Below are 24,392 nucleotides of genomic sequence, written 5' to 3'. Positions count from 1 at the left end.
TTTATGATGTGTATATTCTTTTACAGGCCAGAGAAATTTCTTTGATTGGAAATATAAACAACAATATGAAATAGAGTAAGTCAACTCCTAGATAAAACATTCTGAAGATGATTGACAGGTCATTTGGCAATTTTTAAATATATAAAGACACACTTTAACTAGATAAAGTGATAAAATTTAGCATCTAAACAATGTCATAGCTGAGTGTGTCGCTACAATTTGAGAGTTGATTAGCTGAATGGAAAATTCAGCAGGAGATTCATTTAAAAACAATTTAGAGAGAAAAAACCAAAAAAAAAACCAAAAAAAAAACAATGTAGAGTCACCGCAGCCAGGGCTGGTCTGGGTCTCTCTGGCTACTGAAACCTCTAGACTGTCTTGGGCCCCCTTTGCACGTCTTGAGGGATTAGCTGACCACTACTTGTGTGTTCAGCACTTTCAGAGCAAGTCACGCTGGCTGTTCTGACCTGGTCCACCTGCTTTTCGGAGGCCCTTACCACTTGATCCTTGTGTTTGAAGAACCTGCAGTCTGGAGTTTCTCTCTGCTCCACTTGGGCACCTAGATGGGCAATGACAGGACCCCCCTGGAAGTCCTGCCCACACCCATATCCGCTGTCTCGACTACTGGCTAATTCTCTGTTTTCGCTGGAAACCTCTTAGCTCTATTGGAAAACAGAGCGGCTCAAAGCAAAACCTAAACTATCATTATTTTATATAGCCTCATGTCACTTCTGAGCAACCACAATCCACACCTACAGACAGACGGGTCCTATCCTGAGAGGCGACCGGTTGGCCAAAGAAAGAAGCAGCCGTCTGGGCATTTGCCTCAGGAGGAGGAGAGCATAGTCCTGGGGAAGTCAGTCTCGGGAGATTGTGATAAACACAAACTCGATGGTGAGAACCTTTGTTCATTAGTTTGGTCTTGTCCAAATCTGGACCCATTTGAAGTCACGGCTGGCATCTGCATACGTTTTTTGTCTTTTTTTTAAACTGAAGTAAAGTCAGTTACAATGTGTCAATCTCTGGTGTTCAGCACAATGTCCCAGTCATGCATATACATACATATATTCGTTTTCATATTTTTTTCCATGAAAGGTTATTGCAAGATATTGAACACAGTTCCCTGTGCTATACAAAAGAAACTTTTTTAAAAATCTATTTTTATGTATAGTGGCTAACATTTGTAAATCTCAAATTCCCAAATTTATCCCCTCCCACCCCCTTTCCCCGGTAACCATAAAACTGTTTACTAAGTCTGCGAGCATGCGCTTTTCAACAAATTCACATTTTGCTGAAAATGGAACCAACGTTTAGGAAGACCAGTGCCTCATCCTCTAGTGGCAGATTTTTTCCTGTATTTCCTGTTTCCCCTTTAAGTGTAATTTCCGAGAAAATAATTTTATTGCTAACTATTACTAATGACTTTTAAAATATCCTGAGGCTTCCAAAAAGTTTCTTCCTCTAATTATTTCATCTGTTTTCACAGCTGCCATTTTGTTCTTGATTAGGCAATACTTCATGTGAATCTGCTTACTTTCACAATTATGATATCATTATGTTCAAGATTTAAGTGGGTTGGAAAATACAGATCGTCGGTTGGTAACTAAGGAGACAAACAAGGTCATCTTAATTAAGAAGGACAACAAGAAGATGCATGTGGTATTAACTGAGAAATACAGGAGTCAAACAGATGGATTTCAAATGTCCGGTTTGTCATTGCTAAGTTCAGGGTTGGACAGAGCATCTTAGATGTGTGGCCACAATGGACTTGCTGATAGGTTACCCCTTAACAGACTTGCCCAGCCTGCCCTTTGGGATACCTACTTGGCAGAGAGCTGGCCGGGAAGCCTGTGCCATTTGTGCCGTTTCCTCTGTGGAGCCCAACTCCGGGATACAATGTTGATGGTTGTTGTGCCACCCGGCAGCCCTGCACATGTCCTGTGGACAAGCTGGGACTTGCTGTCTCTCACCAGCAAGGTTGGAAAGGGGAGGAAAGACAGCAAAACCCTAGTGCGTTCTCTACAACTTGAGATCTCAGAACAAACGGATTCTCCTGTGAGTCAGATGACCCATTCCATTCCTGTTTGGGAGGGAGTGTTACTCTGATAGATGTCTCTCCCCTTCCCACTTAAAAAAAAAAATCAAGAGACGTAAAGTAAAAGACAAAAGCATAAAGATTCAAATAAATGATTTATGTAGATTATAATGAAACCATGGGTAATCATTAGTCAATCCATTTCACCTGTCTTCACTAATCAAGGTCATTTTAAGACTTGCACGTCCTCCAAACAGCATGTATGTAGTCTGAGCAATGAGATACTCGCCTGAGTTGCTTTCCAGGAACTTGGAGTCAGCTGTGTCTAGTTGGAGCTGAGCTGGTTAAGACTGGATAGGACCCCTGACCCTCCAACTGGCATGCGTGAGTGTCCACGGTGGCCTTTGACGTCAGAGGGCCAAAACTCCACCTCAGATCGTGCTGAACACCCTCATTTTTTAACGTGCAGAGGCCTTCGCTGAACAACGATTACCATACCTTTTCCCAAGCACCTTTCCTCATGCTCTGCACTCCTCAGGCCACCCTGCTTCTTTATTCTTTATCCTTAAAATACCCCAAGCCCTTTGTCTTTGGGGAGGCTGATCTGAAACTTGCTCTCTGGCCTCCTTGCTTGGCTGCCTTGTGAAGAAGCCCTCTCTTTGCTGTAAGTCTTGGAGGCTCAGCGTTTTGGCTCACTGAGTGTTGGGCAGAATGAGCCTGCTTCGGCAACAATAATAGTAATTAACTTCACTAGATCTACTTTCTTCTTTTCTTCCTTTTTAAATCTTCAGTTATTTAGTCATTCATTTAATAAACTTAAACGATATAATTCACATCAAAAAGCAAAATTTTAGAAGTAAAGTGTAAATACTGTTTTTAAAATTGCCCTCTTCGTGGGCAAATGTTGGCTAGCTCTCAACCAGTGGTGATGGATAAAGTTCGCTGACTTAAGAATGAAGTTCTATCAAAATTCTTGCCACAGCACAGGCTCCAGATTTCTCTGTGTCCTCATCTAAAAATGAGAAATTATTGGAAGAAGTAATCTCAACTGTTACTCCTAGCTCTAAATTTCTATGATTATTATTCATTTGTTCTCATCAAGCTTCAACACAGTTCGAGTCAATCTGTAAAGTAATACATTACAGCTACCTTCTCTCTTGTACAGAGTTGCTGGAAAGGTCAAATTAGTTAATACAAATGGAAATGTTTTATTGAGCCATAGAGCACAATGTAATTGGAAGTTAGACCAATAACCTCTTTTAAAAATTCAGACTAAACTAAAATTATTATTTTAGGCTCATATAACATAGGCAGGCATTGAACTCAGACTTCAAAATCTTTCATGAAGATGATCAAGCTTGATTACAATTTGAGGAAATTATATCCCATTTAACCTCATCATGAAGTCAGAATTTATCTGTACAGACTAGCACTGCATAAAGTGAATTATTAATCAGGACATGTACAAATATCAAATGCATTCTAAAATTTCCATTCCACCCTGAGCTACTTCCCTTGCTTCCAAGGAGTTCAGTCTCGGAAGAGCTCATTCATCAGCAAATGTACAGCGGGGAACTTTGTGTTCCACACACTGAGGATCCTGAGGATGTGGTGGGAACCGAGCAGGTGGTCCCTGCCCTCTAGGAGCTGGTGTTGCACTCCAAGGGGAGGGAAGTGGACACAAATAAGGACACAAGCAAGGACGCACCGGAGAGTGGAAGCTGTTACTAAGAAAATAAAAAGGGGGTCAGGACACGGCAAAAATTTGGAAAGTGAGGGCTACTTTAGGTTGGGGGCCAAAGGAGGCCTCTCTGAGGAGGGGACCTCTCTCCAACACGATCCCTGGGAGCAGGTCCAGCTACACCGTCTTCAGGGCCCAGTGCAAAATGGAAAAGTGAGGTACCTCCGTTCGAAAATGAAGAATTTCAAGATGCCAACAGCAGAGCTTTGAGCCAATACAGGCAGTGGGGAGCAGGGGGTGCAGGATGACCTCTCTGCCTGAAAGACAGAACAGCAAGGGTGCGGGTAGGAATAGACCCCACACATCTGAGGAACTGAGAAGAGGCCCACGTGGCAGAGGGAGGGGCAAGTGTGAGGTTAAGTGAAGAGGCAGAAAGTGCAGATCGCGTGGTCCGGCAGGGTCCGAAGTTAACAATTACTTTTAGTAATGGGGTCATCGCGGAGGATTTTACAAAGGGCGATAATATGGTCTGAATGACTGGTACCACTGTGGCTGCTGCGAAGAATGGAATTATAGGACAGTCAGGTAGGAGGGGAAACCAGCGAGGGAGCGGTTTTCATCACACAGTGGTGGCTCCTTGGGCAGAGTGAGAAGTGGTCAGACTTGGGGCTTATCTTGGAGGCGGGACTGGATGGTGGGCTGCGGGAAAGAGCCCAATTCCGGGTGACCACTGGGGGTCTGATGAGTGAAGGGTAGATGGTGATGCTGTGTCCCGGATGAGAAAGGCTAGGGGCTCGCGCTCCCTCACCTCCCACAACTCCCCACCCCTGCCGCCCGGATTTCACTCTCACTGCCAATGAGAGCTTTTGTTGCTCAATGCATCATAGAGCTACCAAGTGTGTTTTGACCTCCTTCTTGTCCTCCACGTGGCATTTGGCACAGTTGCCTAGCAACTATTCTTTAAGTAACTGGTATTCTGGCCTTAATGCTCAGTCTTTCTCCTGACCTCCTCCTCTGTCCCACCCTTAGGTGTCTGTACTCCCCAGGATTTTCTTCTTGGGGAAGATGCCAAGGCATCCTCTTTGGCTGATGTGACCTGGAACCACAGACATTCCTGGCCAACCTTCTTCTGGCTGGCTGTCTCTCCGACCACATGGCCCACAGGGATTTCAGACTCAACAGTTCCTAATCCAGCTTTTACTCCTCAAGCTCGCCTTGCCGTGGTCTCCCTGTCACCAGATCTAGACATTTGGGAATTATCCCAGACTTCGCTCACTCCTTCAATCCAGTGGCCAACCCAAACCGACTGCCGGACGATGTGTTGTATCTGGGCTCAAGGAATGTCAAGACCCTCATGAGTTAATGGCTTTAGAAGCTTATTGTTGATACACTAAAGCACATAGAAATCAGCAGACCATCAGAGTAAACAAGTGAAATGATACAGCACTAAAAACCAAGTTTTTCTTTAAATTCTGGCTACATTACTATGACCCTGGCAAGTGTGTGTTAATTTGGACCTTGATCTCCATGACAACAAGATGGGTAAGATACCATAAGTGTTTGATGACCTGTGTTTGAAGCCTATCCCAATGACCTGTGGAGGAGTAAATCATTCTCTCGGCTGCACAGTAACATTCTCGTCCACTTTCTGATCCATAATTGCCTAAGTACTTGCAAGTCCAAATCAAATAATAAAATACAAACAGGAGCACATAAATAATAGAATATATCCCTTGGCTTATGGAGTTTATTGAGCAAACTGGAATTTTTCCCCATGTAGGGGGAAAAATTATTCTTCTGTACTGATTCTGCACATTTTTGGAAAAAGAAGACAACACACTAGAATATTAAAATGGGCAAAGAAATTACACACGTATCTTGTAGAAGGTCGGGAGCCCTTATGAAAGCTCTCTGGGCCATTGCCAGAGTTTTATTCAAAAGGAGGCAAGAGCCTTGCCAGGATCAGTGGAGGCAGAGGACTCCCCAGGCTCCACCAAGCTTTGGTACTGGGCCACTTGTTAGCCAAAATGTCATGGAAGTTGTCCTTTAAAAAAAAAAATCAGAATTATGAATTAATATGACTCTCTCTCTCTTTTTTAATGGAGGTACTGGGGATTGTACCTAGAACCTCATGCATGTTAAGCACACACTCTATCACCCCCTGACTCTTTTCTTACAGTAGGTGAAAGAGAATACTCTTTAAAGTTCTGTGTCTATATTAAGAAAAGCCCCCACACCTCCTAGATCACCAAGATTAGATAATACCTAACAGAGCCTTGTATCACCTGCTTTGGCCTGTGTGTCTGTCAGGTCCTGGAAGAAAACAGAATTCAAATCAGATGATTCAGATGAAGCGGCTCTAAGGACGGGTGCTCACCAGCTGCAGCACAAGTTCCCCATCACTCCTGAGGCTGACAGGGGGAGGGGCTCCCAGGGAAAGCTGGAGCAGGAGGGGGCTGCCTGGTGAGAGCAGTGGCCCTGGACAGGGACCCCAAGGACCCAGTGAGCATGAGGCCTGGCGATGCCCCCTGAGGGCTCAACCTTCTCGGGGCACAAAGCCAGGTAGAGAAGTGGGGGTGGGGTGGCCATGGGCAGTATTGCCCAGCACAGCCCCACTCTGCTTTGGTCTGGGACTGGGTGAAGGCTCCCTGGCCTTAGCCAATGTGTTTTAGGTGGGGATTGCATCCATCATTCTGCACTGTGCAACTGATAAACTCCGCCTCCCTGCATGCTATTTATCCTCTGCAGATGAAGAGGCAATTGGGAGGAGTGCATGCTGGTAGAAAAGAGGTTTTAGGAGACCCACTAAAACTATTATGCATGTTCTATTAGCACTGCAGAGTAGTGGGAACTGAAGGTAAACCGGCCTTGCCAAGCGGGGAGGCTGGGTTGGGGAGGGGAGAAGGAAGCGGGAGGGAAAGGAGCCAGAAGCCCAAGGGCGCTCCTGGGCAGAATACTCTGGGAGCAGTCACCTAAAATCACCTTGTGTGTTTGTGTTTAATGTTTTATTTTTATTGTAATCTTTTTTTTTAATCTCTACATCTTCCATAAAATCTCTTTTATTTGAGAAAAGACTTCACTAGCCTTCTGGTTATACAAAAAGAAAGTCTGCCATTAGTACAGGGTGAGCCTGAGGTGAGGAAGCTAAAGGTTCTGGATTATTTTACAGTTGACCGATGTTTTGGCTTCTCCTGGCCAGGGGTTGGGTGAGGAGGGTGGGAGCGGGAACCAGGACTGGGGATACAGCCAGAGTGTCAGAGACATGGGCCCTGGACTTCAGGAAGAGGTGACACGAAGGAAGAACGGTGATTTAAGGGAAGCTGAGTTCCTGCGTTTCGGGCAGAGGTCTGGGGCCCAAGAGGGAAGTGGTCAGGAGCATCCTCGGAGAAGGGCCAGCGATGGCTCCGGTTGCTTCCTGCTCTGTGCTGGATCTGCCTACAGTTGAGCGTGGCTGTGGCACGAGAGGAGTGAGGCCCCTGGGTGGGACAGGGGACAGGAGAGGGGCTTTCCTCTCCTCCTTGCACTTCTGGGTCTGCCAGGCGGGGGTAGCGTCCTGTCAGGGAGGACGCTGACTCAGGAATATTCTGGGACAGCCTCTCTTAGCCGGGGGTGCCAGACACCAACCTGCAGGGCCGTTCGTCCTGTAACCATAGGGCAAGGACTTGCATGATCCTTCTTTGAGTGTAAAAGGAAAGTATGATCCTGGAAGGCAGAAGAACTAGTGGAACATCCTGGGTTATGTGTAAATTCACTAAAAAGTAGAATAAAAAAACAAAAGAAAAGAAAAAGAAACCATCCTGGAATTACTCTAAAGTAGGCGGTGTGAAGTACCACGGATGCTTTCCTGAAACATGTCCTTCATCGTTTTTACTTTTGATACTTGCTGTATATAGAATGCTCTTTCTGCAAATCAGAGCAAATTTTAAAGCTCTTTGGGGAACATTGATACAGTTGTGCTTAATAATAACAGCATGGTACAGGAGCTCAAGTAACTAACAAAACTGAATTTGTAAAACATCAGAATTTTTAAAAGAAAAAGAAAGGAACAAAGAGGAAATACCAAATCAACTGGAAAACTAAGTTCAAAATGGTAATAAACACACGTCTATTAATAATTACCGTAGATGTCAATGGACCAAATGCTCCAATCAAAAGACGTAGAGTGGCAGATTGGATAATAAAACAAGAACCTACAACATGCTGCACACAAGAGACCCCTTTTAGGGTGAAGAGATACACATGGCACCCACACCCATGAGTGTGGGTATAACCAGAGAAGATCTGGAAACACTATAAATTGTATTAATGACAATTTCTTGGTTTTGATACTATACTATAATTGTAACAGATGTGAACATTGGGGGAGGCTGGGAAGGGACCGTGGGATTTCCCTACACATTTCTTTGTGATTTCTTCCTACACTTCCTGTGAATCTATAGTTATTTCAAAATGAAAAATTAAACAAAAAAATCTAGGACTTGTCCGTATTGTCCTGGGCATTGTCCTTCCTTCTGATTTCCTTTATCTTTGTCCCCTCCTTTGCATCCCAGCTGCTGCCCTGTTCTCTCTGACTTATCTCCCTGCCTCAAATTCATCCATCACCCTCCTATCAGACGGATCCTTAACACTAGTGCTTCTTAAACTCTGCCATGCAAACGAATCACATGGGATCTTGCTAAAATGCAGATTCTGATTCAGTATGTTTAGGTTGGGCCTAAAATTCTGCATGTCTAACAAGTTCCCAAGTGACGCCAATGCTGCCAATCCTGGACTGCACTTTGAGAAGCAAGGATCTTAAGTACTTTTCCCCAACGTGGCATTCCTGTCCTTAAGTCCTATCAGCTGATTTCCATTGTCCAGAAAATAAAGTTCAGTCAGAGCAGGCAACTCCTTGTTCAAACGTCTCTGGTGGCTCCCCAGCTCCCTCAGAGTAAAATTCCAAGCATTTCCAATAGCTGATAAGGCTCTTCCAGACCTTCCTGCCCTGAACCTCTCCACCCTCATCTCCCGTTACACTCCCCTTTTCTACTTAGGCTTCACTGGCCTTATTGATGCTCCTGGAATATTCCAGGCATGATCTTGCCCCGGGATCTTTGCACCGGCTGAGCCTCATGCCTAGAATGCTCTTCCTCCAGGTAACCCTGTCCTTGACTCCCTCCAGGGCTGCACCAACTACCTTCTCACCGTGGCCCATCCAGTGAGGCCTCGCCCCCTCTTTAAAACTGCCAACTGCTCCTGCCACCTCATTCTTGGTCTTCTGTCCCCCTCTACTTTTTCTTTTAATATAACTCACCACCTTCTAACACACTATGTAACTTATTTGTATAGTATATATATTGTTTGTTGTTTGTGTTTGGGGTCCTAAGAGGAGAGATTGTTGTTTTAGTGTCTAATTAATCCCAAGTACCCAGAACACTGTTCAGTACATATTGTGTGTGTGTGTGTGTGTGTGTGTGTGTGTGTATGTGTGAACAGAATTGCTTAGCGCACTTTCATGGCCTGAGCCTGGCCTGTCTCTCCATCTCTCCACTCTCTCTCTCATTGCTTCCTTCCGTGTATTTAGTGCCCCAGCTGCCCTCACCTGCTAACCGCTGCATGACTACATCATGATTCATTTTCTCTCCATGCTAGACATTGCCCCTTCCAGGTCTTTCTCCCACTTGTTACTTAATCTTCAATGTTCAGATCAAGAAGCATTTACTATTCCCGTTCTCTGGGAATTTATCGCTGCCTTGCCCTGTACACACCTCAGTGACCCCACTCACCTCCCTTTACTTCAGTCGTTTACATACTGAATCAGTCAGAGTTTGCACAGGAAACAGAAGGCACACTCAGATGAAATCATGAAAATAACTCTATAAAGGGACTATTCATAGAAGTGGGCAGAGGTAAGGAAACAGATTGTTGGATACGGGAGCCCTGTGCGTACTGGAGACTGGAGGAGAGAATTCCAGTCACAGAGGAAAGGCCAGAGCTTCAAGCCAAAATAATGCCTCTGTTGGCTGAACTCAACCAGAAGCCACAGAGCCAGACAGTCCCAGAGATGCAGCGCGCAGAGATCAATCCTTGAGGCCTGGAGCAAGGCAGGGAGAGGTAGAGAATGGATCTGGGGGAGAGGGTGGCAAATAGAGACCCACCACACACGTTTATCTCCCCATTAGACGGAACATTCCTGCGGGCAGGATGGTTTCTCACTCACTCTTGCAGTCCCAGCACCCAGCACAGGGCTTGGCCCAGAATAATCATTCAATAAATCCTTGTGGAAGTGAACTACAATATTAGGGTATATGCTACATTTAACTTAATATTTGTAGGAAGGTAGGCAGAAAGGCAGGCGAGCTGTTTAGTCTTTGGCCCGTTTTCTTATGCTTCTTGATTTCATATGTAACTTAGATGACCACAGCATGACCAGGGCACAATCCATAGGAAAGGTTAATTTTGGTCTTCTTGCCTTCTGAATTCAGTCTGATAGCTCCAAAAGCAACACGAATCCGGACACAGAAGTATTCACGTGCGGCTATCAGCCTGGGATACAAAGCGTGAGAACCACAGCGTGTTTCAGTTAGAGATGTTTGGCCTCCAGTTGTACAACATCATCTCTGGATACTGGCGCCCCGTAGGTAATGAATAAAAGCCCACTGACCATTGAGAGTCAGGCCAGCCAGGTAGATTTTTGCGGCATGAAAGAATCCAGATCCTCTGTCTAACAATACTCGTGAGGCCCTTGGGTAGGGTGACCAACCATCCTGGTCTGCCTAGGACTGTCCTGGTTTTAGCACTGAACCTCTGTCTAACAATACTCGTGAGGCCCTTGGGTAGGGTGACCAACCATCCTGGTCTGCCTAGGACTGTCCTGGTTTTAGCACTGAAATCTTCAGCCTGGGAAATCCTCTATCCCAGGTCAGCTGGGACAGCTGGTCACTCTACAGTTAGGCTCAATCAAAAATACAGATTTTGATTCCTCATAATATAGCTTCCTTAAGAGGCATTGTTCAAAGGTGACAAAGCTGTTCTAGTTCTTTGACAGTTATCTTGAATTTTGTAAAACATAGAATCTTCTTTACCTAGAATCTGCTAACTTTGCTGATGAATCAGTGAGGAAATCCTAAGGAAAATCCTTTACTGACTATATTTTCTTAGCTCCAAACCTTACAAAAACACTTAATCTAATCAGTTCCTCAGGTGTAAACCCAAAATGTACTCTAGCACACTTAAAGAAATAACAAGACTTTTTTCCCCTAATTTCTTCAGGTTTCTGGATATATTTCCAGACACCTTGCCAGCCTTCTCCTCCGTCAAACACAAGACCCTTGTTCTAATGATCTCCATGAGGAATACACACACACAACAGTTGTACCAGTGGCCATTGCTAATCTTTGTATATGCTAAGTGAGAAAATGGTTGAGAACAATTTAAGACTTTTTGCAGCAAGTCTTTATCCTCAAACTTTTGGCTGAACTGTAGAAACTCAATATGCAATAAAACTGCCTGGTTCTGGAACCTTTAAGATAAACTTTTATTAGTGAGAAACATCATATACATTGCTGATTTATGTGTCCTTTATGCAAGTACTGGAAAGATTTAGCCACTATACAGTATTTATGAGAGATTTTCTGGAAAAAAATTGGCAAATGGATTGCTTTGAATCTTGGTGAGAAAGGCTAAAGCTATTGAAGTAAATTTCTTTAAAAAGTCCAACCACTGTATGCAGTAACAACTTGCAAGCAGTAATAGACCAGACGACCATATGCAAATAAAAGGAATAGATAAACCAGTCACCAAAATTAAGATTTGCCTGTGTGATGTGACATTAAGGGAACTAATTTAAGTAATACTTATGATTTAAATCATTATTAATTTTTATGATTGTGACAATATGACAATGTTATGATAGTGACAAAAATGTCAGTGACATTTTTGGTGCTGAGAATAAATCATTTAAATAATTTTGGAAGGTATACTTTTTTACTTTTATTTTTTATTGAAGTATAGTTGATTTACAATGTTATATTAGTTTCTTGTGTGCAGTAAAGTGATTCAGATATATATATATTCTTTTTCAGATTCTCTTCCATTATAGGTTATCACAAGATATTGAATATAGTTCCCTGGGCTATACAGTAGATCATGTTGTTATCTATTTCATCTATAGCAGTGCGTATCTGTTAACCCCAAACTCCTAATTTATCCCTCCTCGGCCTTTCCCCTTTGGTAACTGTAAGTTTGTTTTCTATTCCTGTTTTGTCAATAAGTTCATTTGTATCATTTTTTAGATTCCACATATAAGTGATATCATATGATATTTGTCTTTCTCTGACTTACTTCATTTATTATGACAATCTCTAGGTCCATCCATATTGCCGCAAATGGCACTATTTCATTCTTTTTACGGCTGAGTAATATTCCATTGTATACATATACCACATCGATGTCCCTCGATGGACACTGAGGTTGCTTCCATGTCTTGGCTATTGTAAATAGTGCTGCTGTGAACACTGGAGTGTGTGTATCCTTTTGAATTAGAGTTTGCTCTGTATAGATGCCCAAGCGTGAGATTGTTGGATCATATGGTAACTCTATTTTTAATTTTTTTAAGGAACCTCCACACTCTTCTCCATAGTTGCTGCACCAATTTACATTCTGAGTGGTACACTTTAAATGAAGGAATTATGTGGTATATGAATTACATCTTTCTTTTCTTCCAGTTTAACTTCCACTTTAAATGAAGGAATTATGTGGTATATGAATTACATCTTTCTTTTCTTCCAGTTTAACATATAGCACTGTATGTGTTTAAGGTGTACAGCATAATGATTTGACTTACATACATCATTATCACAAAAAGTAATGATTACCGCAAAAAGTTTAGTGAAAATCAATAACCTCATTTTAAAAAATCCATATAGATACAAAATTAAAGAAACAGAAAAAAATTTTTTCCTTGTGATGAGAAATCAGGATTTATGCACTTAATAACTTTTAGATATAAAATGCAGCAGTGTTAATTACATTTATCATGTTGTACAGTATATCCCTGATACATATTTATCTTGTAACTGGAAGTTTGTATCTTTTGATTGCCCTCATCCAATTCCCCTCACCTCCCCACCCCGCTGCCTCTGGTAACCACAAATCTGATCTCTTTTCCTATGAGTTTGTTTTTGAAATATAATTGACCTAAACACTATGTTAGTCCCTGTTAAACAACATAGTGATTTGTTATGTCTATACATTACAAAATGATCACCGCATCATTTAAATAATTTGAAAAATCAACTATTTCTAAAGTTTTAAAAAATTTATTTAGGCATCTTAAGTCACCATCACTGGAGAAAACTGCAAATAATGAGAGCTACCTTAACTGAGCATCTTACCCTGTGTCAGGCACCCTGTTAGACATTTTACACAGAATCTCACTTAATCTTTTCAACCCTGTGATACAAGTATTACCAACTCCAACTTACAGTAAATAAAACAAGGATCAGAGAAGTCAAGTAATTTGCCCAATGTCACAAAACTGTTAAGGTAGAGAATTAAAATTCTACCTAACTCAGATCTTTTTCTTCTTTCCACTACAGCACACAATTCCCTTATAAACAAAACCAAAGTCACTTAAAGGTGTGTAAAAATTCTATTCCAGTGATTATATTATTTTACTTCTCTCTATATAATTTCATTGCACTTTGCTAATGAAGAGTGAAGTTACCTAAGAAAGCTTATACAGCATTATAAGATCTACACTGATGCTTTTTGTGTATCATAGAAGTATTTGTACCTTGAGTGCTTGCTGCGTGGTGCTTGTTAATTCTACTCATTTGCTAATTTGCTTATATATTTCCATTTCTGAAAATGTTGCCAAAAGCTGTTAAAAGGGAACAATGGGCATATTTTAAAAGTTTAGTAAATCAAAACAACATGGGCACATGCTTAAGATTAATTTGGGATCATTTACATATATGGCATTCTAAAAAAAAAGAGGAGGTACTTTTTCTGTAAGTGCAGAAAAAGGAATGCAACCTATTTCTTGCAAGGGTATGTGAGCGGGTCTCATATTCTCACACATGGCTTTGTTTTCAAATTCTTGAAAGTGCAGAAATTCTTTTAATTTAAAGGTGAGCCCATGGAAAATCTGGAACAGCTGCAGTGCCACAGCCATTTTTCCAGTTTGTGACACCACCCCAGGGAGATCTGACCCTCTGCTCAGCACTATTCTAAATTATCAAAGGGGCACCTCTGTTCCCATTGCTACAAATGAGACGCTTCCATGGAACTGACTGTCTCATTAACTGCTCCTGCCTAAAGGTTGGGAAGAACAGAGAGGAACTCAGACAACCCTTTAGATGCAAGAGAGACTGCGGGCTGACCAAGGAAGAAGGCTTGGAGCCGACAAGACAGTACGATTTGAGAAACAGCCATAGCTCAGCCCACTGTCACAGGGACCTGGCAGAACACATCGCCATGACGTTCTTCAAGGTCACGCAAAGTTTAAGTGACTTTTCCTATCCCACTTTCTGACATGTCTCTCTCTATCAATTCATTTCCCACGGTCATTCATCCTTTATTTATGGCATTTTTATTAGGGAACAACATCTCCTCTCTCTCAAACATTATGCTGCTGCATATTTCTGGACACTTCCCCCAATCACTGTCAGGGACTAAGTGATTTTCATCAATGTTGAAAGGGGAGTTTGAAAACCCAGTTCTCGAATGAGACAGGTAAAAAAATTGGTCTTGTTAGGATTCCTGTTTTCAATGACCAGAGAAAAGTCCCAGGGGGAGAAAAACAGCTAACAGTGCATTGCTTTGTCCACTGGTAAGATTTGCACATTGAAAGTAGGCTAAGCTTGGGTAATCGGCTTAATCTAGCCGTAAATAGTGTATGCGGCTCCTCGTTTCATTAACATCATTAACCAGGGCCCATCAGGAACGTGGATTGAAATCACCGGGCCCTTTCCCAGTTCCCTCCCGTGCTGAATTTAGCAAACTGCACTGAGAGCTCTGTGAGCGGCCTGGCATTGGTACTCGCCTGTCAGATGTAGCCACCACTGTCCCCACGTCCCCCAGCAAGAACAGGGGGCGGCTTTGATCTGCCCACGCCGGAGAGGCCGGACACCACGGAGTCTGCCTGACCTGAGAGTGAAGTGGGCAGGAGCGGTGAGGAGAGAGTCCTCCCTGCCAAAGCATGTCACAGCTCACCTGTCACTCATATGCGTGCAAGTGCTGCCCCCTGGAGGCATCCGTGCCACAGGTGGCGATCAGCTGTCAGCCCAGAGCGTTAGTACCGCCCTCACCCCCACGCCGCACCCCCGACCCTCGTCCCTGCTCTACGGATGGGACACCTAATGGGCTCTCAGAACCTGCAGAGAACCAGCCGTCCAGGTCTGCAGGGAGCAGTGGCCATTTGGCTCCAGCTAAAATGTTGTCAGGATGGAATGTGGGCCTACTGTGGAAAGAACAAACCGTTTTTCAAGAGAAGCTAGAAATATAGATTCTTGCATAAAATCCTTGACTTTTCGAACTTGGCAACCTAACTCGGTTAAAAAAGAAAAACAAACCAAAGAACATTCTGATGGCAGGGCCATGAGTAACATACACAATGCAGATTAGAAGAAAAGCACCCCTCTGGCAGATAAAAAGGTGGGGGTTGGGGAAGCAGTCGTTGCCTGTGTGCAGAGTAAAAGGTACTTCTGGGCAATTGCTCCCAGTGCCGGGAGCTGGATTCAACGAGTGGGTCTCCGCCTCCCCCTGCCCGCGGGCTGTGCGCTGCACCGACCTACACCAGGGACGGCTGTGGGCAGTTCCAGGAGCCGCCAAGTGAGTCCGTGCAAGCCAGATTCCGCCCCAGAGTCACAAACTCTGGATGATGGAGGAGGTAGTTGGAGAGCAAGGAAGCCAACAGAAATTGCAAGCCTACCTTTGCTAAGGAGCCATGAAATTTTTAAATATTTACCCCACGTTGGGTCCCAAATTTCCTCTCAGTAGTCCTTGGGGGTGAAGGTTGCATCAGTAGGCAGGTTTATTTTAGACAGCACTTCTCTGAGGTTACTGAATTCTGTGTGTGAGAGGGATGTGCTTATTCATCTACTTTGTCTTTTGGGGTACACTTCATCAATTATGATTTTTAACGTCTTCCCTTTATTGGTCTACTGTGTGTCAGGTCCCTTTATATAAATTATTTCTGACTGACAACATCCTGACAAGATGTCGTTTTACAGATAAAGATACCAAGGCTCAGAGAAGTAATTTTTCCTCAAAAACCAGCTAGGAATTGGCTCTGTGCTTAGGTCTATCTCGCTAGGAAGCTACTGCTGCCCTAAGATGATCTGATGACCCTGTTACTTCTATCTGACTTGGCAAAGACTTTATCTTTTCTCCCTAATGTCACCTAATGAAGAGCTATGTTATTCAAGTACGTAATTCATGGAAATCTCCTATTTGGTCTCTTTCCCCTCCTTTTTATTTCTTAATAAATGCAAAAACAGTTCTTGTAAAAAAAAAAGATGCATCTGTGCAGTGTATAACTTTGAAAATAACATCACCAGATGTGCAAATCCCAATGAGTGTTGTTCCTTCAAAACACTGGGTTGCCTTGGTGATTAGAGACTTGCTCCAGTGATGCTGTCTTCAGTCACCACCTTTCTGGTGCTTCTCTTTTGGAAGGAACTTCAAAGCCAGTTTACAAACCATTCAAAGAAATTAGGCTCTTTATTTCAGTGGCGTTTACAGTTTTAAACCTCAAATGATAATATCCAGCTTTTCCAGCCACTTTGCTCATCAGATTTGAGTACAAATAACTTGAGGCTATTTCCAAAACTTAAGCCCAGTCTCACTGGAATTAGATTTGTCTCCTAAGAATGTTCAGAAGAATATGCCAGAGCTTTTTAGATTGTCTCCAAAAGAGGAGTTCCAAAGATATTCTGAGGCCAGCAGCACCATTGGTTAAGCATGACTTTTGAAGGGGTCAAGTACTTTGGAGTGGACAGGTCCTGACAAGCTCATTAAACTAAATTAATGAGTTAGGGTAGGGGACAGGGTATAAATTTTGAGTCTAGACTTAGGGTCAGACTGGGTTCAAATCGTCCCTTTGCCACTTACTATGTAACCTTGCACAGATTATTTAATCTCTCCATGCCTCAGTTTCTTCTTTTGTAAAATGGAGATAATAATATATATATAATATATATATGCTCCTAGAGTAGCGAGTGGTAAAGAGTAAGTGCTATTTATGTGTTGGCTATTGTTAAAATCACACACATCACTTTAGATCATCACCTCGGATGGTCAACATATCAGGCAACAACCATCACAAGGAAGATATTTTCTGTAAGTATCGTCACCAACTGTAGTAATAAAATGTTCTTCTATAGGAAAAGTAATTTTGTTGGGTGGTTAAAATCAAAATCGAATATGCCAGTCTAAAGAGTCTCTATCTAAATACATTCCATTTCACATATAGTTAGCTTGGAAAAGTAAATATCATACTATGTTACCACAGATGATTAAATAGGGTGCATTTGCAGACCCTAGGTTTAAATCACCTTTTTGATTATTTTTATGATTCTGCTTTATACTTTCAAATATATACATTAGCTGAACACCATGGTTTAAAAGAAATTTTTCTTAATGGAAGTATAGTTGATTTACAATATTGTGTTAGTTTCAGGTGTACAGCAAAGTGCTTCAGATATACATGTATTCTTTTTCTATACATATATATCAAAAGAATATATATATCTTCTTTTCAGATTCTTTTCCATTATAGGTTATTATAAGATATTAAATATAGTTCCCTGTGCTCTTCAGTAGGTCCTTTTAGGAATCTCTTATGATTAATTATTGGAGGAGTAAAAACACTGAACTTGGTTTGGGGATAAGTCAGCTTGGTACACTGCACTACGTTCAAGGGTGGACCAGAAAGACAGCAGTGAGACAGGAAACCCTCCCAATGGACAGAATTTCTGATAGAACAGAATCCATTTTGTGTGGAAAGAAAAGTGGCCTGGAATTAGAATATAAGTGGGTTCCGACAGTGGTCAGACATGATGGACATGATGGTGGACATGATGACCAGTGAGGATGCCTTTCCTCCAGGATGCAGTACACACTCTAAATCAATGACCATTACGTGGGGTGGTACCTCTTAGGCAGAACACATGGGTCCAGCAAACCAAGGATGGAAGTAGTTCTCACCACAACCCCCAGTCATTCACTCTTTCATTTGTGCTTCCCAGCCCCATAGCACTGAGCTCTGTGCATTGAGAGACCTTGGCTCCCAGAGCGGGAATGATGCCCTCAGTGGGCACTGTGAGTCCCATTAAATTTCAAACTATATGTGCCACCCAGTTACAGTGGTTTCCTCACGCTGAGAGAGCAGCAGCCAGGGAAAGGAATCACCACTATGAGAACTGCTCCTGGTCATCAGGAGGAGGCAGAGCTGCTGGTGGGACATGGGCAGGGTTCTTTGGCGCCCAGGGAATACACTTGAATGTCTCCAGATGCTCCTCCACTTGGTTTGGAGGGCAGAGGGAGGAGGGCAGCAGCCAGAGCCTGGGAAAGGCATGGTGACTGGGGGCTCAGACTCCTCAGGGATGCAGGTCTGGGTCTGCCAACCGGGCGAGGCACGGACGTTAGCAGACGCCCTGAGGGGAATCACCATGGTGGTGGGGAGGTGATGAGTAGGACCTGTGGCCTTGAGACCAGCTGCTGTGATGGGGCTGTGGTTTGTCCCTCTAGTTCTCCTTTTATACATTTCCCTCAAGGAGAGAGATCCATCAGAATTCTGAAAAACCTTCTCCCAGAACTTATACAAAGCCAGTCCACCTAAACGGTGTAAGGTGTGGGGCATCGCCCAGGTCTCAGCCGGGCCGGAACTTCAGAACTGAAGTCAGCCCCCCAGCTGCCGGAAGTCCTGACAGCTAATAGTTTGTGATGGAGTTTCCCTCCCAGGGATCAACTGCCCTTGGCTGAGGACAGCCACCTTGCTCCAGGTCATACCCTCTTCCTAGGGCCAGCTCATGTCCAGTGACTGTCAATCAATGACAGATTTTAAAGGCCCAGCCTCCTTGTCCCAATTTGGGTGGTCTGCAGGGTCAGCCTTGCTCCCCCCGTGAGATCAGCTGAGGCCTCTGCTGGGACCACATGGTAGCCCCGTTTCTCCCTCTGTCCAGTCCTGGTTTCTTTCCCCCTCAGCCGTGTGATCCAGAAAACACACTCAAATCAACTTCCTGCACACAAAACTCAGTCTCAGAGTCTGCTTTCCATGGAAACCAACATGCAGCAATTTAAAGAGTTGGACTTACTCCATCCTCAATCTTATTTTAAACACGACTAAGATGCTATGAGGAAAAAAAAGTCCCTTTCACAGTCCTCTGCTCACTGAGGCATTGGCTTTGTTGGTATCAACACAACCTTGAGACTCATGTTTTCACCTTTGGCCCTGCTGTTCTGCTTTTCCTCTGCTACCTGTATCATTGGGAAGTGAGGGCTTATCAGTGAGCTCCCTGCGCAGTCACGCAGCTTTCTTTGGTTCTGCTTCTTTACTGGGACCATTTGTAATAGCCCAGTAAATTCCTTTTTCAGTTCTTCTTAACTTTTATAGCTGTGTTCACTCATCTGCAAAAAGGTGTTCATAAATTTTCATTGAAGTTTTTGTGTTCTCCTTGTGTAAAGACTGTGATACAATTAACTTCTCTTAAAATTCCCATGTCAACCTTGGCCTGCTCTGGTTGTCCCCCTGCCCCCGCTTTACTGTCCATCCCCCAGAACACAAGCCAATAGAGAAGCAAGACTAAGTGCATTGAGAGGTTCCTCCTTAGCAGTGAATGGGACTCAAATATTCTGGAGTGGGATGTGTGTGTGGGATGGACGGTGTCCTTAAGGCAACCCTTTAAGTACTGGGCTACAGCCTCCACCATTGACCCCATGCTGTCTGGGAAGCCTGATCACTGGGCCTCAGCCCCGGTTCCCGGTTTATGCTTCTATCCTCTGCTGGGCTAGGAGCCAAAAGTGAACCCAGTCCAGCTGGCTGAGGCTCTGACCCTTTCTCCCAGTTTCTGCCAACTCTGTTTCTGGTTTTTCTACCTTGATCCATATGTCGATCCCTGGGACAAGACTCTGGCCAACAGGATGCCAGGGACTCTTGTTTCCAAGAAAGCCACACCCCTCCCCTCGCCCTCCGCTCAGGCCCTTCACACTGATTCTGGCCCAACTTGCACCTGTACCCCTTACAACTGCACCTGAATCCACACGAAGACCTTGAACCTGATCTGCTAGCATTTGCAGCCTGGGCGAGTTCCCCTGCACCGTGCCAGCCACCTCAGCAAAATCCTTTCTTCCAGTGAATGCCCACGTGCTCATCACTTCAGCTAGTGCTGCTGCCTTGACAAATCAGTCCCGGTTAATGAGAATTAAACCCAGGGTACTCGTTCCCCTGATTAGATTCACGACCCTCTGAAGGGTAAAATTGCTGGCAAAGCAAGTGAAGATTTTCCCAGAATTTCAACATTTACTTTAATGGGTCTTTGTATGAAGATTTAATTTAGGTTTAGTTGCGACCAAAACATCTTGCCTGTATAATAGTTTTGTTTCCAGTTATCAAAACATTTGTCTAGACTTCCATCTCAGCAGATAGATTATATTATCTTCCCACAATTATATTATTGAAATTTCCCCTAACTTCATGTTTGTAGATGTTCAAAAGGGTAGGTATCTTACCTCAAAACAAGAAAGGCTTAATTTATAACAGAGAACAAGTAGTATCAGCACACATACAGCTGCAGTGAACAGCTTCTTGGGATTGTAAAACACAGAACAACTTATACCCCTAACACTCTGGCACCAACTATATACCAGAAGGGGGATAATTAAATATAAGAAACCCAGATGTTCTCAGAATTAGAAGGCAGACAGTGGCTTGTAATAAAGCAGTAATAAAGTGACCAAGGTTTAGTGTAGTTAGTCTAACAACTGAAACACTAGTTGATCTTTCCAAGGACAGATAAGTAGTTTAAAATGTATTACAGATACTTTTTTACAGTTTCCTAAACTAAGATCTTACATGTGTAAATATTTACTCAAAATCATTAGCTGGCTTAATCTCTTAAGCAAATTAGACTTTGCTTTGGCCAGTATCAAATTCTGTTTTTATTCTGTAACTCAAGAATACACTCTGGCCCCCAGATAACCCACAGGAGATAATGTGCACACAAATGAAGAGTCATCTGCATGTGATAAAGGCAGAGAATAGCCTAAGTTGCACCATTTAACACCAGCCAAAGGCCAGCCTATACCTTAGAACAGTATCTTTCCTGAGCTCAATAAATGGCTTTGCTGTTTTCCTTCAAACCACTATTCAGTCGAGTGAAAAGCAATGGCTAGGATGACCCGCCGGCAATTCCACCTTATCAAGTGAGAACAATGACTTGAATTTAAGGAGTCATATATGAGGCAAGATAATTTAAGACGACCCAAGAAGTGACAAGGGGCCCACATGGCTGTTTGTCCCAAGAAGCCAACTTGCCTTCAGTTTAATGGCTGGCCATCAAGGCAGGGCAAATGGTAGGTGGACCGAAGTTTCAGGATGCTTGATTCAACCTAAACTACTCCAGGTCTGCTCTTGGGAATTAAAAACCAAAATTCACGTCAAAAGCATCTTTAAAACTCTATAATTGAGCAAGCAATTTAGAAACAGAACTATCTGGACAAATTGGGGGTAAGAGGAGAGACAGTGTTGTCCTTTAACTCAAGGTTTCACAAAACAGAAGCAGGGAACCCAGCAAGTCACTCGACTTCTCTACATGCGCTTGCTTACAGGAGAAACTGATTTTAATAGAGGCTGGTCTTTTTCATGATCCGAAGAAACTCTTCCTCGTTCACTTCGCCGTCTCCATCCCGATCGGCTTCGTCAATCATTTCCTGCAGCTCCTCATCAGTGAGGTTTTCCCCCAACTCGTTGGCCACACGCTTGAGGTTTTTAAAAGAGATCTTCCCGGTTTCATCATCATCAAAGAGCCTGAAAGCCTTCAGGATTTCTTCTTTGGTGTCTTTCTCGGCCATCTTCTGAGTCATCACGGCCAAGAAGTCATTGAAGCTGATCTTCCCTGTGCCCTCCTTGTCTACCTCGGAGATCATCCTCTTCATCTCCTCCTTCTTGGGTTCGAAGCCCAGCGCTCTCATGGCCACCTTCAGCTCCCTCACGTCGATGGTGCCGCTTCCGTCGGCATCGAAGAGGTCAAAGGCTTCGCGAACTTCTTGCTTCTGATCTTCGGTGAGTTCAGGCTTAGGCCCCACCTTTCTTTTCTGGTGGTGGCTGGTGGAGGCCACGTTTGGCTTCTTAAAGCTGGAAGCCATCCTCCGGCGGTGGCAGTTGTTACCTTAACGCTCACTGTCACCGCGCTCGCGCTGGGGCGCCCCCTCCTGGAACGCGCGCGCGCGCGCGGGGCCTCGGGTCAGCAGTCCCAGCCGCCGCCCTCGTGCGCTCCCTAAGCCCGCGGCATCTCCGAGATCTCCTGCAGTTAAAATCCACAGTTCCCTCGGCTATTACCCAGTTTCCATGGGCTGACACACGAGCTGGCGAGAACTGCCTGTAGCCACAATTGTCTTCTGTAACGTCCTGGCACGTGTTCCTTCCAAGCCATTTGTCAGAATCCATGGGACCCGGTTTATAGGGTAATTTGGGGGTTCTTCCCCTCTCCTTTTACATACTAATTAAAACAAAAAACCCCTCTTGGTCTGAGGTTACCTAAGGGTACATTTAGGATAATCAAGACTGAGTTTGATCCGTTGTCATAAAGTGTGGGGGAAAAGGAGGAGAGACTTAAAAGTCACACAATGTGACATAAATGAAAAACAGATAAAATGGAAAAAGTTATGTATAAAGTTTGTAGGAGTTTGTCTCCTGACATTACACTCCACAACAATAAAAACTTCACTAGCATATTTGGCATACGCTGAAATGTGAAACGCAATATCCAAATGTAAGATTTATTTTCAGTGTGTTGATTTTACATGCTCAGGATAATTGCACGTGAGTAATGGTCAGCATGTCATTCAGTAGACTTTGACTTGGAGAGAGGGGGACTGAAATACTGCATTGTGATAGTCTGGCATTTTATTAAAACTCTACCAGCATCCTGCTCTCACCGTTCATCATGCAGTGGGGGCTGTGCAGAAACCCCCACTCTGACTGTCCTGCTTGGATGAGGCAAGGTAGGGCAGGCTGGAACTCAAAATTGCCTCCTGAGAACAAAGGCTCCAGAGGCAAATGGAAACGTTTCAGGTGAAGAGAAAGAACAACTTCATCAAGTAAGCCCATAAAAGAATTGTGTTTAGAATTGCTCTGTATTTTTTTAAACCATTAAAACAAAACAACACCCAGAAAGCTGACATTTTTAAGCATTCTTTCAAAAAAAAAATCTCAATTTATCACTACTGGGTCAGTTACAAGAGAGGGCACTTTGGAGAGTTTAAATTGAAAAATTTTTGTATCCTAAGCATCTGGAACAGTGCTTGACATATATTAAGTAGATTAATAAATATTGGTTGAATGAAGGACAATTAATGCTGGGCTTAAAATACTTCTGAATTGTCAAAATAAACAAAACCCCAAAATGATTAGCTTATGCTAGGAGTGTTTTACAAATTGATTTAAAATTAGTGATCAGGTATTGTTTACATGACATATTTAATTAGCCAGATCTCACTACCTGCCCCAGTCGACATGTGACGCAGTGGACAGAGGGCCTGGGCACAGGGTTTCTAAAGATCCAGGAAAACTTACCTGGGACATCCCTCCCAACACTCACCTTTCCCAGCACTTGGCATAGATGGTGTCAACTCAAAGTAGGCTTTGGTAAGTAGACACTACAATGCCCGTCATCCAACCCTGCCAATCTTCTTGCTTTCTTAATCAGGTCAAAAAGCCTGGGCTCTTCTCCCAAGCCTTATTATTTCTGTGACCTTGAGAAAGTCACCTAATCTCCCAGACTCAGTCAATACATCTGCAAAGTAGGCAAGATACAATTTCCTAATAGCACTACTGTGTGTGTTCAATGAACTGTGCCAGGGACAGTTACTCAAGGAGCTGCTACAGGGGCCACATAGGGCTGGGTGATTGTTAGTTGAATCTGAATTCCTCCCAGACATTGTGCATTTCTTTTGACACCCACTGCTCTGCCCAAATTCAAGCCAAGCTCTGATATGTTAGGAAAAAGTGAAGGATAGAGGCTGCTTTATATAGAGCTACATTTGGGCCAAGCTGAGCTCAAAGCAAAACGGTTGTCATAGTTTCCAGATGTGTGCAATCAGCAGTCACAACTAAGGGCCACCAAGAGCTCCCTTAGCAGAAAACCACGCCCTCAGCCAGAGTCAACTCTTGGTGAGGAGTTACTTTATGTTCATAGTCTGTGATCTGATTTTTAAAAAGAAGGAAAACTTACATTGACTGTGTACCTAGCACTGGGCTTGCTCCCGTCAACTGCTGTCTCGTTTAATCCTTGTCATCATTTCTCATTTTGCAGATGGAAAAAAAAATGAGTCCCAGGAGGGTATGCCACATATCCAACGGTGCACAGCCAATAAACGGTGGCTCTGGGATTTAAACCTTGGCCTGTCTGAGTCCAATGCCAAAGCTTCATTCACCACCATACTGCCGGCTCCAAAAGTTGAGATTATTACCAA

General features: G+C 43.5%; 2 protein-coding genes across 2 annotated transcripts in view; both read right to left on the bottom strand.

Annotated features, from left to right (window-relative positions):
• Positions 1–24,392, bottom strand: part of CLUL1 (clusterin like 1) — an 89,535-nt gene that overhangs the window by 19,309 nt on the left and 45,834 nt on the right. The gene's annotated exons all lie outside the window — the stretch shown is intronic.
• Positions 21,364–22,124, bottom strand: CETN1 (centrin 1). Its single transcript, XM_031690266.2, has one exon. The coding sequence runs from the start codon at positions 22,062–22,064 to the stop codon at positions 21,540–21,542; it is 525 nt and encodes a 174-aa protein (XP_031546126.1). The 5' UTR covers positions 22,065–22,124; the 3' UTR covers positions 21,364–21,539.

Source organism: Vicugna pacos, chromosome 24 (genome assembly GCF_048564905.1).
Source record: "Vicugna pacos chromosome 24, VicPac4, whole genome shotgun sequence".
NCBI classification, from domain to species: Eukaryota; Metazoa; Chordata; class Mammalia; order Artiodactyla; family Camelidae; genus Vicugna; species Vicugna pacos.
This window is presented reverse-complemented; position numbering and strand designations above follow the sequence as displayed.